Raw genomic sequence first — 18,023 nt, forward strand, 5'->3', positions numbered from 1 at the left:
GTCTTTTTTAAAAAAAAAAAAAAAAAAAAAAAAAAAAAAAGATAGGGTCTTACTCTGTCACCCAGGCTGGAGTGCAGTGGCACAATCTCAGGTTACTGCAACCTCCACCTCCTAGGCTCAAGCGATCCTCCCACCTCAGCCCCTGTAGTAGCTGAGACTACAGGTGCACACCACTACGCCTGGCTAATTTCTGTATTTTAGTAGAGATGGGGTTTTGCCATGTTGCCCAGACTGGTCTCAAACTCCTGGGCTCAAGTGATCCTCCCGCCTCAAACTCCCAAAGTGTTGGGATTACAGGCACGAGCCACTGCCTCAACACAGTGGCTTGCAGCCTTAGTGCAGACTACAATTAGAATGATAATATATTAAAGTGTTAAGGTTGACAGGATTAAGGAGGAAGTCTGAATGAAACTGGAACGTTTAAACAGACTTTACCTAAATGTTTCATGGGAGCGGATCTTACGTTTGACTGTTTCACCCCATTTCTCCTACCTAGTACAGTAAAACAGAGGACACAGTGTCAATCTACCCTTCAAGCAATATTAATCAGACATGCTAAATGGGAATGAATTAGATCGCCTGAGCTCACACAGTGTAGAACAGAGAAGCTGGAGCACTGGTACAAATTCTCTGTATGTGCAGTGTGGGCCAGGGCTATGTCAAAAGCCTGTGAGTGCCTCCCAGTGACAACTATCAGGGTGCTGGACTACAGAATTTCCATTTGACGGGCAATTACTAAGTTTGCTATTGGATATTGATTTAAAGTGCCCCTATGGCTGAAGGACATAAAATAATGCTGAAACTTGAAATATCCATGGTATCTAGGGGGATTTTGGAAAAACACTCAAATGGGAGAGGACACTGCCCAAAAGAGTTCCCTAATGAAAAAGAAATGGTTTATACTGGATCTTGTTACCAGAGGAATGCAAGGAAGAGATTCTCAAATATAGGGAGCCTCTTTTTCTCTAGGACTGACTTTGGAACTGTAAGAGAAGCTTCTGCATTTAATTGTCACTTGGACAATGCACTATAAACACCTCTCAGTTGACCAATAAAGTACTGCTTGGTTTATGGATGGCAGTTCCAAGGAGAACGATGATGTCCGCTTGAGCATGCCTAGCAATTTGTGATGAGAAAGCTCCCAACTTTTTCAAGAAAACTTCAAGTAGCTTCCACTTTCTGACAAGGTTAATTCACATACGACTCAGAGGAATGAAAGAACAGAGGGATGGCAGAGGAGCAGTGCAAAGGCACATAGGCATGCAGTGTGGTGTGGGTGGTGGGTAGTGGTTTATTTCAACTATGAAGAACCAAAGGAGGTAAGCAAGGCCCAAAAATGTTCCTTAGACTTTTGTACCGGTATCAAAAGCTAGACATTGGTGTTTAAATTCCCCTTTTATTCTTCCACTAGTTCTTTGAAAAAAGCATCATACTCTGATTTTCATACTGACCTGCTCCAGGTATTTCCCAACTGCAGAACAAAGTGCCCATTTCTGATCTGGGGTCCTAGAAAAGAGCCTTCACATCCTGGGTACGTTTTCTCTACTTAGAATTTCTAGCTAGTTATCACTGCAAAGTGACAGTGATATACACACTTCCTAAGTAACAGATTGAATTGGTTTAAATGGGCTGTGGATCAGAATTTCAAATCAGTCTAGAAGGACATTTTCATCACTGAAATCCATGTACTTTGATTCACTCTGGGTTTTCATGGTAATTCTTCAGCACATGCAATGTTTTCAAATTTATGGCATAGCTTTATCAGTGAGTGAGAAATGAAGTATCACATGTTATTAGAACTCCCTTAACACAGTTAAGAAGAGTAAAGGAGGGTACCCAAGTACAAATCAACATAAGGACTCTTATTTCATTCATTTAAATGAAATATTTCTCTCTAATAGAAGAGACATTGTCAGTATTAAAATCTAGATTTACACAGAGCTTTCATTTTACACTCTACAATTATTTCGCATGACACCTTTACAACAGACCCACAGAATGAGTTAATCATTTAAAAATAAATATTGAGATGGATAAGGAGAGGTTAAATGTAGTGCCCAATACAGTTAACACAGTGGTTAAGCATCTGAAAAAAGACTGATGAAACCCAATTCTTAGTAGTACCACACTACTTACTAGCTGTATCATCTTGGGCAGATTACTTAGTTTCCCCAAGCCTCAATCTCCTCCTCAACAAAAAATGCAGAACAATACTAACTCACTGTTGAGAGGATTAAATGTAGGGAAAAGATCCAAAATATACAATGCCTTTTTGTACCACAATTCCTAACATAGAGTGATTTTAGTGAATGGTTGTAAATTATATGGAAATTTTTTTGGGTATGACACTTTAAATTTTAAAAAACCCCAGTTCTATAATCTAGGGATTCACTTTGTTGTTCTCAGCATACAGATTACAAAAATATACTCAGAGTATAAAACCATATCCACAAATGCTTATTCTTCTTCATTTGAAACTGAAATAAATTGGTAGATATTAATGAACTAAAACCCCTGAATAGACTCGATAAACCGAACGGGACAAGCTAAGCAGTGGCTCACACCTGTAAACCCTGAACTTTGGGAAGCTGAGGCAGAAGGATCACTTGAGCCCAGGAGTTTCAAACAAACCTGGGCAGTGTAGTGAGACTTCATCTCTACTAAAAATAAAAAAAATTAGTCAGGTGTGGCAATGCATGCCTGCAGTCCCAACTACTCAGGAGGCTGAGGGGTGAAGGTTGCTTGAGCCCTGGAGTTTGAGGTTGCAGTGAGCTACAATCATGTTGCTGCATTCCAGCCTGGGCACCAGAGCGAGAACCTGTCTCAAAACAAACAAACAAAAAAAGAGCAGAAATAGGAGAGCTCAGGACAGATCACAAACGGTGAGACATAAAGTGCTATTTAAAAGAGGAAGTGTGGGCCAGGCGCGGCGGCTTACACCTATAATCCCAGAACTTAGGGAGACTGAGGTAGGCAGATTACCTAGGGTCAGGAGTTCGAGACCAGCCTAGCCAACATGGCAAAACCTCATCTCTACTAAAAATACAAAAAAATTAGCCAGGCATGGTGGTGCGTGCCTGTACTCCCAGGTACTTGGGAGGCTGAGGCACGAGAATCACTTGAAACCAGGAGGTAGAAGTTGCAATGAGCCGAGATCATGCCACTGCACTCCAGCCTGGGCAACAGAGTGAGACTCTATCTCAATAAAAAAAAATAAAAATAAAAAATAAAAGAGGAAGTGTGATAATGGAAGGTTTTGGTTTTTTTTTGGTTTGTTTTTTGCCTTCTAAAAAAAGCATGGTACACAATATAAGAGAACATATGTTAGGTTATTTGGAATAAACTCTTGACTATATCATTTAAAAAGGTTTATGTTAAATGTGGTAATATGTTGAACCTTCACAACTCAGAGATAAGTATAATTTATAGAAGATTATATGGGACTAATAAAACTAGTAATTATTATAATAGCATCAGCTATAATTTAGTCAGTGCCAATTATACCCTAAGTATTTTATACAGGTTTTCTTATTTAATTGTCATAATAAATCAGTGACAAAGGAGAAAAAAAAACCCAAACTATTATCCCTATAGAGATGAGGCTACTGTCACACAGGAGGATTACCTAACTCACTCATGGGTATAGTTAATGAATGACAGAGTAGATATTTGAACCCAGGATTGTTATGACTTCAAAAACCAATACTCTAAACCAGGCATGGTGGTATGTGCCTGCAGTCTCAACTACTCGGGAGGCTGAGGTGAAAGGATGCTGTGAGCTGAGGAGTTTGAGACTGCAGTGTGCTATGACTGTGCCTGTGAATACGCTGTACTCCATTCTGGGCAACACAGTGAGACCCCATCTCTAAAAATTAAAGGCAAAACCAAAGAACCCACCCACCCCCAATATTCTTTCTAACCCAAATTGCTTCTCTAGGCAGAACATAAATAAATTGAACTTTAAGATTCAAGAAAATGGCCTTTAAGATTTCTTCTAAGTCTAGAATATAAAGTTTTTTTTTCGGCCTGGCACAGTGGCTCACACCTGTAATCCCAGCACTTTGGGAGACTGAGGTGAGTGGATCATGAGGTCAGGAGTTCAAGACCAGCCTGACCAACATGGTGAAAATCCTGTCTCTATTAAAAACACAAAAATTAACTAGGTGTGGTGGTGCACACCTGTAGTCCCAGCTACTTGGGAGGCTGAGGCAGGAGAATAGTTTGTACCTGGGAGGTGTAGGTTGCAGTGAGCCTAGATCGTGCCACTGCACTCCAGCCTGGGTGACAGGGCAAGACTCTGTCTTAAAAAAAAAAAAAAAAAAGAAGTTCTTTTTTTCTAATGGGCTAAAACATCAGAACGTATTAAGCTCCAAGCCTCTGCCCCTTCTAGTCATTCTCTAATCCCTACCTCATTCAGGGGGAAAAAAAGGAAGAAAGGAAGAGAGAATTACTTAAAGTAAAATTTTTCACATACAAAAAGGTGATCTGTAAGTAATGATGGAAGGAGTGAGTCCTCAGCTTCTGCTGCTGGGAAGGTTCGTGCTGAATATTTAGCAGATGCTGCCTCTAAAGAGAACAGTCACTACACTTATGGCAGGGATTTTGCTCTCAGTAGCTCAAGAGGCAAAATGAACTACAGACTGGGACAAAAGGTGTGAAGTCTCTCATTTACATAGATTGGATTCATCACAAATTTACCAGGTCAAGATTTCCATATCAAGTGTTTCAGCCTTCACTTGCAGATCATGAAAAATATGATGGAGATCCACAGAATCTTCAGAAACTGCATGTTGCTACCAGAATAAAAAAGTACAAAAAGGTGTCCATGTATTGGGAAAAATATATAATAAAGATGCTCAGATTAGAAAACACACATACCCCTCAAGTTCACAAGCATATCTCTTAAGTGAATGCAAAACTGAAAGTGGTTAAACAGTAAGAATCAAGCCCCTGAAGTTGCCACAAGGACTTCCAACTGAGGAGGACATGTCTAAGCTCTGCCTCAAGAGCACTGGGGAATTAGTGCAGTGGCATCTGAAATCTGTGGAGAAGAAACCAATTAAGTTCTAATGTCCGAGGAGCTTCAGATTAAAAAATGGAATTTTTTTTTTATTTAAAGATGATGAGAAAGTGTTTCATTAAAACATATTTTAAATATATATAAAAAAAGCAAGTGGGCGAAAGAAAGGAAGGAATTTAGATTGGTCATTAGAGAATAACTTCCTGACAACAAAAATTGAGACATGGAACACATTATCAAAGAACATTATGTTGGATAAACTGAAGAAAATACAACCTTGTGAAGGGCTGTCAACACACAAATAGTGTCAACATACACACAAGATGGGGAAGTACAAATATAGTCTACTTGGCTCGGCCCCACTTATAATTTAAAATAGAAAAATAAAAAAAGGAAAGTGGTAAAATAAACTTGACGGCACCAGTCACGACTGCACTACAATTCTGCCAGCTTAAATACAAGTTAGCAAAATGCTAACCCCAGCTGGGTGCAATGCTTCATGCCTGTAATTCCAGCACTTTGGGAGGCCAAGGTGGGAGGATCATTTGAGCCCAGGATTTTGAGACCAGCCGGGGCAACACAATGAGAGTCCATCTCTACAAAAAATAAAAAATTAGCTGATGTGGTGGCACATTTCTATAGTACCAGCTACTCAGGAGGGTGAGGTGGGAAGACAGCTTGAGCACGGGAGGTTGAGGTTGCAGTGACCCATAATTGCACTACTGCACTCCAGCCTGGGTGACAGAGTGAGAACTTGTCTAAAAAAAAAAAAAAAAAAAGAATCCAAATATTTGTGCAACATTTTTTTGAAGAATCTATCAGTGCACAGGTACTATTTTATAATTTCCTTCAATTCACTATCCATTATGACATAGCATCTCTATTTTCTCTACATATTCATATTCAGATGAGAACTAGTATCCTAGTCTAGGCTCAACATTATTCATCACAAATGTACTGGTAAAATAAAATCCATAGTTTGTAAGTTTCTTAATCTGTGTTGGAAGAACTCTGAATGAAAGATACCACAAAAATAACTTCCTTCTGAGAATAAAAAACAAAAACAAAAACAAAAAAACAAAAAAACCACATATACAACTCTGGGCAGAATTGTTAGACCTGGGAAAGTCATCTGTCTCATGCCTGCTCACCTTGTCTCTCACTCAGATGAAATGCTCCCCCAGGCAAAGATCCAAAGTTGATTGCCTCAGGAAGCTGCAGAGTCAACGATTTCATTTATCCTTTTTCAATGTTTGCTGAATTTTGATGTGAACCTTTACCAATCTATAAAGAATGGGAAGTCTACACGTTTCTAGTAGTAACAAAATTCTCTCACTCTCATTATGAAGAAAAAATGTTTTCTTAATGACGATTATATATTATCAGGAAAAAAGAGCTATTTCCATTAAGAAATAAATATGCCCAAATCAGCGAAGTTAACGCGTGTGTTCCTTCCTATTTCTCTCTGCAGTCACTGACTGCTGCCTCAAAGAGAAACAGCACAGTCACATCTCAGCCTTTGGCCCCACCATACCGGCTCCCTTTATACAAAACAGAAAAGACTGTGATCATTATTTATTTGGTTCTAATAATACACCCCATGGAAACACAGTAGTTGGGAGCATAAGTACTTGTTTTTGGAAAATGTAAAATCCAAGGAAAACCTACCTTGTGAGTAGAGAAGGATTTGCATCTCTAAAAGAACACAGGTAAACACCTGCACCAGGTTCTCTAATCCCAGGAGCTCAAATGCCTCCCGAAGTGGGTAATCAGAGAGGGGGAGTTCACTGGGTCCAGGCCTCTGGCAGATGACAGGTTCATAAACACCATAAAATTTCAGTGACCTCCCTGGAGGTGGAAGGGGTACTTCATAAAGAATATTGTGGATATAGCTTTCAAGTGGCAAGGGTGGTGGCTGCTGTGAGGTAACGGCCTTGTAAAGCTGGATAAGGAATTTCTTGCAGGCCTGCATGAATGGTAACGGTGTGATCAAGCATATACTTTTTGAAACATACAGGGTGTCTCTGCTAATATCATAGGAGTTGTATCGCTGGAGTTTCAAAAGGGAAGTTGTATCTCCTTCATCAACACTACTTGCCAATGAGTCCATACTGCAGGAAGATGAAGCATACACACTGCTATAATGCTCAGCGTTGTGCATCTGGTAGAGTGTCTGCATGGCTGTGCAGATTTGCTTACTTGTAACTTCTTCATAAAAAGTGAGAACAAAACCATAGGTGCGAGAACCATCTTCCCTGGTAATTATAAATGAGTGAAACTGGGGGTCTTTATTGTCAGTTTGTGTCCTGAAAGATAGCCCTTTAGGCATGCACAACTGTGAAAGAAAGAAAAAAAAGCATCAGAATGCAGTACACAAATAACTTCAAGCCAGAAACAAATGTTGTTTTTTAACATAACAGGATTCAAAAATACAGGTTTTATCCAGATTTAACACTAGCAATCGCCTTAAATTAGAAATACATTATAAGTTCCTCATATGTATACATATAAAATTATTCTTAAAAGGAATATATACAAGGGAAAAACTTTTACTGTGTGATGTTACATGCAGAGGGCTTTACTAAGACCAAGACTATCACTGACTTAGTCCCAGAGTAAACCTCTAACCAAGCTTGTGGCCTTTAGCAAGCCATATAACTTCTATGAGCCTCAGTTCCTTTATCTACAATAGCTGCTATATCAATGACTTGAAGACAGAGTATGCAAAAGCACTTCACAAATATTAAAAAGCACTTTACAAAAATAGTACTTAAGTAAGTACTTAAGTACTATTTTTTGTATTAACGATGAAAATGTTTCAGGGGAGCAGGGAAACAGGAAAAGGCTCATTTAGGAAGTGGAGGCCGGGCGCGGTGGCTCAAGCCTGTAATCCCAGCACTTTGGGAGGCCGAGACGGGCGGATCACGAGGTCAGGAGATCGAGACCATCCTGGCTAACATGGTGAAACCCCGTCTCTACTAAAATACAAAAAACTAGCCAGGCGAGGTGGTGGGCGCCTGTAGTCCCAGCTACTCCGGAGGCTGAGGCAGGAGAATGGCATGAACCCGGGAGGCGGAGCTTGCAGTGAGCTGAGAACCGGCCACTGCACTCCAGCCTGGGCGACAGAGCGAGACTCCATCTCAAAAAAAAAAAAAAAAAAAAAAGGAAGTGGAAAAAAGTTAAAGAATAATAAAAACAACAGTATCATCTTTGCTATTTTGAATAGTATGGTATTTTATGCAAGAAAAAGAAACTTTGGAAATTGAAAGCTTTTTGATCCACTAAAGCAGAAGCACAGAAACAAGGCATTTTAGATTACTTCTAGTAGAGATTATGCTCTAGTTCTTGGGAACTACCCAGGATTGAGTCAAACTTGAGAACAAAATTACCCAGAGGAGCTAAAGATGCTATATTTAAGATACTTAAAATGCACAGAAAATTAGAATTGATTCTTTAAAACATTTTAAATAAAAGAAATGAAATTACAGAAAAATTGAAATATACTAAGGAAAACAGAACTTGTAATTCAACCACCCTAACTAATAATCATTATTCATATTTAGATATTTCTATTTTTGTATTGCAATATGCTTTTCACATAGAAATAATTTAATCATATATTATTACTTTCTAGTTTTTCCTATATTTAATAACTGATATGGTACAAAAGTTAGACTGTCTCCCACATCCCCACATTACCAAGAAAACACAGTTCCTTTATTCCTTCATTCAAACCATCAAAAAACATTTATTAAGTGCGTTTTATGAGAGGGGCCCTGTGATGTAACGGTGGGAAGGACAGTCGTGGCCCATGCTCCTATGGTATTTCCAGTCCAGTAAGGATAACAGATGAGTTTTAAAAATCATAAACTATAAAGTAAGGGAAAGGCTATGATAGGGTAAATAAGGGTTGCTAGGGGAAAAATATGTAATAGTAGGAAGACATACATTAGAAAGAAGGAGCTACCAGGAAAAAATGAAGCCCAACTGAAACCTCAGGACAAATATAGGTCTTAGTGCATAAAGAAGATCCTAGTCAGAGAGGACATGTGCAAAAGCCCAGAAGAGTTTGAGGAACTGAAACAGGTCAGTGTGGGTGGGGCACAGAATGCAAGGTGGGAGGACGTGAGAGAAAGTAAGAGAAATAATTAGGGGCTAGCCCATGAAGGGCCTTGGTAGGCCATGTTAAAACTGTGGGGAGGACAATGGGAAACCTCTGAAGGGTTTTTAGGAGAGGGACAGAATTAGATGTGTCTCTTAGCACACCCATCTTGGAACACTAAGGGGAGTGGTTTTCAAAGGGCTTCCAAGGAGGCAGCAGGAATGTCTCAGCGCCTTGGAAGGGAGTGAGAGGCTACAGGAAGAAGTTGAGAGGGCCAGTGTCCCTCCTTCCCCTATGAACATTCCTCTTTCATTTATTTTGTAGAGTAGAATTCTTTCGGTGTTAAGATTTCCAGGTTCCCACTGCTTAAAAACAAAATCTTGATGGTGGGATAGGATTAATGCAACACAACTGTCATTAAGCATGAAGGTGGGTGGGTGTCCTAACTGCTCCTCACAGCCATTTCAGATCGTGGTCCTTCCTTTCACCCTAAAAACTCTTGGCATTGAAGCTCATGTCATGATTGTGCCACCACATTTTGTGTTTCTTTTCTATCCAAGTTCATTTCCGGAGCAACTTCTTCCATGACTTTAAATATACTCTGTCAACTCCCAAATCTACATTCTCATGAACCTGACTCTTAACTGAGTAAACTACTTGACAATCCCATCAAGATGTGTAATAGGCAATTCAAACTCACTGTGTTCCAAACTGAAGTTCTGATTTCTTCCTCCAAATCTGTTTCTCCTTATATCAGTCTTTTCTGTAATTCCATCCATCTAATTTGCCCAGGATAAAAACCTTGGAGTCATCTTTAACTACTTCCTCTCTTTCTCACTTACCCCATTATCCAACCCATCAGCAAATACTATCAATTCTATCTTCAAAAATATATGCAGAAACTAATTGCTGTTGCTTCTTTTTTGTTTTTCTTTTTTAGAGATGGGGTCTTGCTCTATCACTCAGGATGAAGTGCAGTGATATAATCACAATTTACTGCAGCCTCAAACTCCTGGGTAAAAGCAATCCTCCCACCTCAGCCTCCTGAGTCAGAAAGTAATTGTTTTGATCTTTACTCTTACCACTCTAATCTAAGCCACCCTCTTCTCTTGTCTGGATGTAACAGCCTGCTTACCAATCTCCCTGCTTCTGCTCTTGTTCCCCATAATCTATTTCCCTTATAAGAGCCAAAGCAATCCTTAGAAAATGTTAGATCTTGTCACTCTTCCCAAAATTCTCCAATAGACTCTCATCTCACTAAAAGTTCATGTCCTTACAATGGCCTACAAGGAAGCCCTGCATGACTCAGCCCCCAGCAACCTCTCTGCCCTCATCTTGTACTCTCTAACTCACCCACTCTGCTCTAGCAACAATGGCACATTACTATTCTACAAACACACCCCACGCGCTCCCATCAAAATCTGCTCTTCCCTTTCCCAGCAACTCTCTTCCCCTCAGTATCCACATGACTCATTGTTTGTGGCCGATATAGCTCCAATAATATTTCTGCTTTCACACACTCTTCCAAACCTTGACACTTCCACATTAGGAAATGGAGCTCACTCTCCTTGAACCTAGGTGGGCTGCTGAGAGTGCCTATACCAGGATCTGGGAAACTTTTCCTATAAATAGATAAGTATTTCAGGCTCTGGAGGCCATACAGTCTTTGCCACAACTACTCTATTCCACACTGTATTAGGGGAGTGCAAAAGCAATTGTGGTTTTTGCATTGGAATTTGCCATCTGATACTGGAATACATGTTTAAATAAATGTGGTTATGTTATACATCTTTTTTTTTTTCTTTTTCCGAGACGGAGTCTTGCTCTGTCACCCAGGCTGGAGTGCAGTGGCGCAATCTCAGCTCACTGCAACCTCCACCTTGCAGGTTCAAGCAATTCTCCTAACTCAGCCTCCCAAGTAGCTGGGACTACAGGCGCCTGCCACCACACCTGGCTAATTTTTGTATTTTTAGTAGAGATGGGGTTTCACTATGTTGGCCAGGCTGGTCTCAAATTCCTGACCTCGTGATCTGCCTGCCTCATCCTCCCAAAGTGCTGGGATTACAGGCACGAGCCACTGAGCCTGGTCCATCATTTTAATGGGCATTTCTTGCTTTATGCTTTTCTGCTAATGACTCATTACTTGCTGTTTATTTTTGTTTTATTTTAGACTATAAAATGTTAGACAAAAGCAATTAGAGCAGTTTTCTTTCTTTCTTTCCTTTTTTTTTTTTTGAGATGGAGTTTCATTCTGTCACTCAGGCTGGAGTGCAGTGGCGCAATCTCAGCTCACTGCAACCTCCGACTCCCAGGTTCAAGCGATTCTCGTGCCTCAGCCTCCTGAGTAGCTGGGACTACAGGCATGCATCACCATGCCCAGCTAATTTTGTATTTTTAGGAGAGACGGGGTTTTACCATGTTGGCCAGGCTGGTCTCAAACTCCTGACCTCAAGTGATCTGCCCACCTTGGCCTTCCAAAGTGCTGGGATTACAGGTGTGAGCCACCCCATCCAGCCCCAAGCAATTTTCTTATTCAAGTTCAAAATGGGTAGTAAAGCAGTGGAGACAACCCACAACATCGACAATGCATTTGGCACAGGAACTGCTAACTAATACACAGTGTAGTGGTGGTTCAAGAAGTTTTGCAAAGGAGATGACAGCCTTGGCGATAAGGAGCATAGTGGCTGGCCATTGGAAGTTGACAATGATCAACTGAGAGCAATCATCAAAGCTGATTCTCTTAGAACTACATGAAAAGGTGCTGAAGAACTCAATGTCGACCATTTTACGGCCGTTTGGCATTTGAAGCAAATTGGAAAGGTAGAAATACTCGGTAAGTGGGTGCCTCATGAGCTGAGTGGAAATTTTAAAAAATCATCATTTTCAGCCAGGTGTGGTGGCTCATGCCTGTAATCCTAGCACTTTGGAAGGCTGAAGCAGGTGGACTGCCTGAGCTCAGTTTGAAACCAGCCTGGGCGACATGGTGAAATCCTGTCCTCCTAAAATACAAAAAATTAGCCAGGCATGGTGGCATGTGCCTGTAGACCCAGCTACTCAGGAGGCTGAGGCAGGAGAATTGCTTGAACCAGGCAGGTGGAGGCTGCAGTGAGCCAAGATTGTGCCACTGCACTCCAGCCTGGGCAACAGAGCGAGACTCCATCTCAAACAAAACAAAACAAAACAAAATAAAATCATCATTTTCAAGTGTCATCTTCTCTTATTCTACACAGCAACAATGAAACATTTCTCAATCGACTTGTCATGTGCGACAAAAAGTGGATTTCCTTAGAGAACCGGCAATGACCAGCTTAGTGGCTGAACCACGAAGAAGCTCTAAAGTACTTTCCAAAGCCAAACTTGCTCCAAAAAAAAGGTCATGGTCACTGTTTGGTGGTCTGCTGCTGGTCTGATCCCCTACAGCTTTCTGAATCCTGGCGAAATCATTACATCTAAGAAGTATGCTCAGGAAATCGATGAGATGCACCAAAAACTGCAAAGCCTGCAGCGGGCACTGGTCAACAGAAAGGGCCCGATTCTTTTCCACGACAATGCCCAACCACACATCGCACAGCAAATGCTTCAAAAGTTCAACGAATTGGGCTATGAAGTTATGCCTCATCCACCATGTTTACCTGACCTCTTGCCAACTGACTACCACTTCTTCAAGCATCTCGGCAACTTTTTGCAGGGAAAACGCTGCCACAACCAGCAGGATGCAGAAAATGTTTTCCAAGAGTTCACCAAATCCCAAAGCACAGATTTTTTATGTTACAGGAATAAACAAACTTATTTCTCATTGGCAAAAATGTGTTGACTGTAATGGTTCTTATTTTGATTAATAAAGATGTGTTTGAGCCTAGTTATGATTTAAAATTCAGTCCAAAACCACAATTACTTTTGCACCAACCTTTGTTCCAACACAATTTTTATTTGTAAAACCTGTCAGCTGGACAGATTTGGCCGGGGGGCCATGTATGCCAACCCCTGGCCTAGTCAAGTAAAATGCAACAGCAGTGACAAGTGACAGAGTGACTTTTGAGCAGAGGCTAAAAAAGGCAATATAGCTTCCACCTCCTCTCTCTCTCTCTGGTAACCTGGTAACACACTCTGGGAGCCCTGAGACAACATATAAAGAGTTTAGCTAGCCTGAAGCTGCCTGACTGGTGAGACCAAATGAAATACCACACAGAGACAGAAGGAGCCCCAGCTATATGCCTGGTCCAGGAGACAGGTCTGTGAATGGGTGAGCTTTCAGAGATTTCAGTCCTCAGCCTTCAAACCTCCCAAACTGACACGGAGTAGAACACAGGTGTGGCCAACCAAAAGCTACCTACATTGCAGATATGTAGGCTAAGTAATGATTTTGTTGCTTTAAATTAAGGGTCAACAAACAACAGCCCTGCTATGGGTTTAAATGTATGTGTGCCTCCAAAATTCATACGTTGGAACATCACTTCAGGGTGATGGTATTAAAAGGTGGGGACTTTTGGGAAGTGATTAAGTCATGCAGGCTCTGCCCTCATGAAAGGATTAGTCCCTGTTATAAAAGGTTGAAGGGAGCAGCACCCTCGGGCCTTTTCTCCGCTTCCATCCTTTCTGCCATGTGAGGACACAGCATTTGTCCTCTCTCGAGTACACAATAACAAAGTTCCATCTTAGAAGCAGAGCCTAGGCCATCATCAGACCCCAAACCTACAGACACCTTGATCTTGTACTTTCAACCTCTAGAACTATGAGAAATAAATTTCTATTCCTTATAAGTTACTCAGTCTGAAGTATTTTATTTTAGCAGTAGGAATGGACTAAGAAAAACCCTTAGGTCAAATACAATCTGCCACCTGATTCGTAAATAAAGTTTCACCGGGACTCAGTCACATCCATCCATTTATGTGCTGTCTATGGATGCCTTCACACTACAACAGCAGAGCTGAGTGACTGTGGCAGAAACTGTGTGCCCACAATACCTCAACTACCTACTATTTGGTTCTTCATGAAAAAAAACTGCCCTATTTTAAGCCATTAACTGGTAGGGGGATGGATTGTCATGCAGCGATAGATAATCAAAACACTTCCTTACTTCTCTTAAGTCTCTGCATAAATACTACCTTAGAGAGGTCTTCCTTTACCTTTCCATAAAAAATAGTGTTCTCTTCATCTTTTGCATGCCATAAAATGTTACTCCTCTAGAAAGTATTTATTGTGGAGAAGCAATTAAAGTCTTGCACCACTGTAAACATACGTACATTATATAAACATACACATTACTAGTATTGCATAATTCTGTTTGATCTCTAGATTGCCAGCTACTCAAGGGCTAGTACTATATTTCAATAACTTTAAACATTCAAGGGAATTGCAATGGAATAATATACTATTTGGGGCCATAACAGGTGGTGACTGATAACAAGGGTAAAAAGAAAAAATTGTGAAGCTCAGCATTAGTGCACCAGTGAAAATGTCTTCATATTTCATATCACCGAATATGAGATGTGGAAAGGACTAAGGCAGATTTACTCAATTCTTTTACATATTAAATTACTATGTATATTTGGATAGAATGAGATACAGACTTAGGTAAAAGCTATGAATACCTGGATTTGGTAAGGGTAAAAGCCACTTATTCCTAGTCTTAGGAATAACTGTATAAGGAAAAGGCTATGGCAGAATCTTTTAATAATTCTACCTTCAAATTAAGGCTGATTTCATCATAGCAAGTTAATTAGTTGTTCTGCTAATAGCATGAATAAAAACTCATGTGGCCGGGTGCAGTGGCTCACAACCATAATCCCAGTACTTCGGGAGGCTGAGGCGGGTGGATTGCCTGAGTTCAGGAGTTCAAGACCACCAGCCTAAGCAACATGATGAAACCCTGCCTCTACCAAAAATACAAAAAATTAGCCGGGTGTAGTGGTGCACACCTATAGCCCCAGCTACCTGGAAGGCTGAGGCAGGAGAATCGCATGAATCCAGGAGGCAGAGGTTGCAGTGAGCCAAGATTGCACCGCTGCACTCCAGCCTAGATGACAGAGTGAGACTGTCTCAAACAAACAAATAAACAAATAACAACAAAAAACCCCAAAAACCCAAAAACCTCATTCGACACATTTATTGTAGTCAATAAAGATTGTACAAGGGATGATTTGAATTATTGTTGCTCCAGGCTAAACTCAAACTTGTTTAGCACAGTGCATGGCAATATAACAATTGGCTGAATGAACAAATAAATGAACAAGAAAACAAACAAAAACAACATCTAGGGGTAAAGCACCAGGCTTAGTTCACCTCTTGATCTGGTCTGTAATTCACTTTTTTTTTTTTTGAGACGGAGTCTCGCTCTGTCGCCCACTCTGGTATGCAGTGGTGTGATGTCGGCTTACTGCAACCTCCACCTCTTGAGTTCAATGGATTCTCCTGCCTCAGCCTCCCAAGTAGCTGGGATTACAAGTGTGCGCGATTATAGGCATGCACACCCGGCTAATTTTTTTTTTTGTACTTTTAGTAGAGACGAAGTTTCACCATGTTGGCCAGGCTGGTCTCGAACTCCTGGTCTCAAGTGATCCACTCGCCTTGGCCTCCCAAAGTGCTGGGATTACAGGCATGAGACACAGCCCATGGCCTTCAGTTTGTAATTCTTTTTCCCTCAAGTAGGCAATACAGAAACATAGTGACCTCCAAAGTCAACATAAAGATTTAACTTAATTGATAGGCGTTCCTGTCATCCTAAATCACAAAATCATAGCTCAACTGCTGTTGAACAGCTGCCAAATATTCCCTTAAGTGTTTGTAGCTTTCTTGAGCACACATTCAAACATTTACAGAAAAAGCTTGCCAAAAGTTGTACTCAAAGTGAAGAATGGCTTTCTATGCCACAGATAACAGATGTAAGAAATTTTCCTAAATGCTCTTCCAACAAATCAAAAAAAGTAAGAATTATATTTCTAATTGGGAAACATTAACTGCAAAATGCTATTATTTTTCCATTTTTAAAAGATATATAGTATTGTTTTATATCAGGAACTACAAGATACTTTTTCAGAAAATCTGAGTTTCGTCAGAATTGTTAAATTGTCAGGAACTGCAAGAAATCTCAGAAAATCTGAAATATAAATCAATATTTGTTTGTCACGGTATTAAATATCTCTAATTAACCCGTAACACTGCTATCTACTAACAATACCCCTTCACCATCCCACAATAAAACAACTAAAAATTAGAGGTGTCACTGACGATCAGATTACTACTAGTAACCAGATTACTTTAGTCAAAGCAGGCTTATAATGACAAGTGAGTAATTTTCCCAGTTTGAGTCAGCAAATGTTCTTATATTTCACTAGACTGGTTTCAGGCAGTTTGGCTAGAGTTTTAAAAATCCTTTTTCCACATTTTGTAGTTCTATGACTTACATGGCCTCTCCCTCATTATGCAAATACAGTCATATACTGTATAACCATGTTCTGGTCAACAATGGACTGCATATAGGATGATGGCTGGAGCAATACGTTATACCATATAGCTTAGAAGTATAGTAGGCTATATCACCTAGGTCTGTGTATGTATATACACGCTGTTTGCACAATAATAAAATCACCTTATAACACATTTCTCAGAATGCCCCCCTCCCTACCTCCATCCCCTCCTTCTACAAACACTTATTTTGTCCCATGTTTTGCATTAGATCTTGGTAACTCAAAAGAGATGAAAATAATCCTTTCCTTTAGGGAGTTCACAGTATAGTAGGAAAGACAGACACGGAAACCAACAGTTACCAAAAAAATGTGATCAGTGTTGCTATGGACTCTGTTCAAGATATCATAAGAAAAGACAGAGTAACTGCTCCTGCTTAAGAGAGGGTTTTACAGTGGAGGTCACACCTAGTCAAGGACAGGGAAGAGAAGTATTGTAAGCAAGTAAGTATCACTTCATTTATTCAACAATTTGAACATCTACTATGCGCAAAGCTAGGGATACAGCAATGAATAAGAGAAACTGTTCCTGTTCTCATGGTGCTTACATTACAGCAGGAGATACACAGTTGACTACTAGCTATGTAATTGGTTAATTGCAACTGAGATAGGTGCCACAAAAAGGTACAAGGTACTAAGAGAACCTAAGGTGACCTGAGTGCTGGGAAGATGGTGGAAGGTGATGGTCAGGAGCAGCTTCTCTACATAAATGGTTACAGTGAAGTCTGAAGGAACAGTAAGAATTCACTAGGTGAAGGAGAGGTGGAAGAGCCTTCCAGAGAGAAGGAACAGCAGAAGAAGCTATAGTATGAGGAATGAAATGGACAGGTTACTGCAGGAGTCCAGGTAAGAGATCTTGATGGTTTGGACCAAGGTGAGTATACGGAAACAGAGAGAAGTAGACAGGTAACTGATTATATATGGGAGAGGGTGAGTTAAGTGAGAACTTTCAGGGTGATGTGTACGTTGTTGGACTTGGCAAATAGTGGATGGTTGTACCATTCACTGACAAAGATTGGCGGGAAGAATAATGAATTCAGTTTTGGATATGTTGCGTTTGAGATGCCAGTGAAATATTGTAGCTGCAATGTTAAGGAAACGGGGGAGAGGATGGGGCTGGTGGGGGCAGAAGGGTCCTCCAGCAATGAAAGCCCCATTCCTATAATTTTACTGTGAGATATGGCTAGGTGTGGTGGATCACACCTGTAATCCTAGCACTCTGGTAGGCCGAGGTGGGCGGATTGCTTGAGTCCAGGAGTTCAAGAGTAGCCTAGGCAACACAGCCAAACCCCGTCTCCACAAAAGTACAAAATTAGCCAGGTGTGGTGGTGCACACCTGTAGTCTCAGCTACTTGGGGGGCTGAGGTGGGAGGATCGCTAGAGCATGGGAGGTCAAGGCTGCAGCGAGCCAAGATTGCACCAGTGCACTCCAGTCTGG

At 40.7% G+C, this 18,023-nt stretch overlaps 1 protein-coding gene across 3 annotated transcripts in view; it reads right to left on the minus strand.

Moving 5' to 3' along the window:
- Window positions 1–18,023, minus strand: part of DENND5B (DENN domain containing 5B) — a 190,298-nt gene that overhangs the window by 71,580 nt on the left and 100,695 nt on the right. For all 3 annotated transcript variants that reach the window (XM_017851477.1, XM_017851476.1, XM_017851478.1), the window contains one exon: window positions 6,689–7,355. In XM_017851477.1, coding sequence (XP_017706966.1) covers window positions 6,689–7,355 — 667 coding nt within the window. The remainder of the gene's footprint in view (window positions 1–6,688; window positions 7,356–18,023) is intronic.

This window comes from Rhinopithecus bieti, unplaced genomic scaffold, assembly GCF_001698545.2.
Source record: "Rhinopithecus bieti isolate Rb0 unplaced genomic scaffold, ASM169854v2 scaffold_34397, whole genome shotgun sequence".
In the NCBI taxonomy this organism is placed as follows: domain Eukaryota; kingdom Metazoa; phylum Chordata; class Mammalia; order Primates; family Cercopithecidae; genus Rhinopithecus; species Rhinopithecus bieti.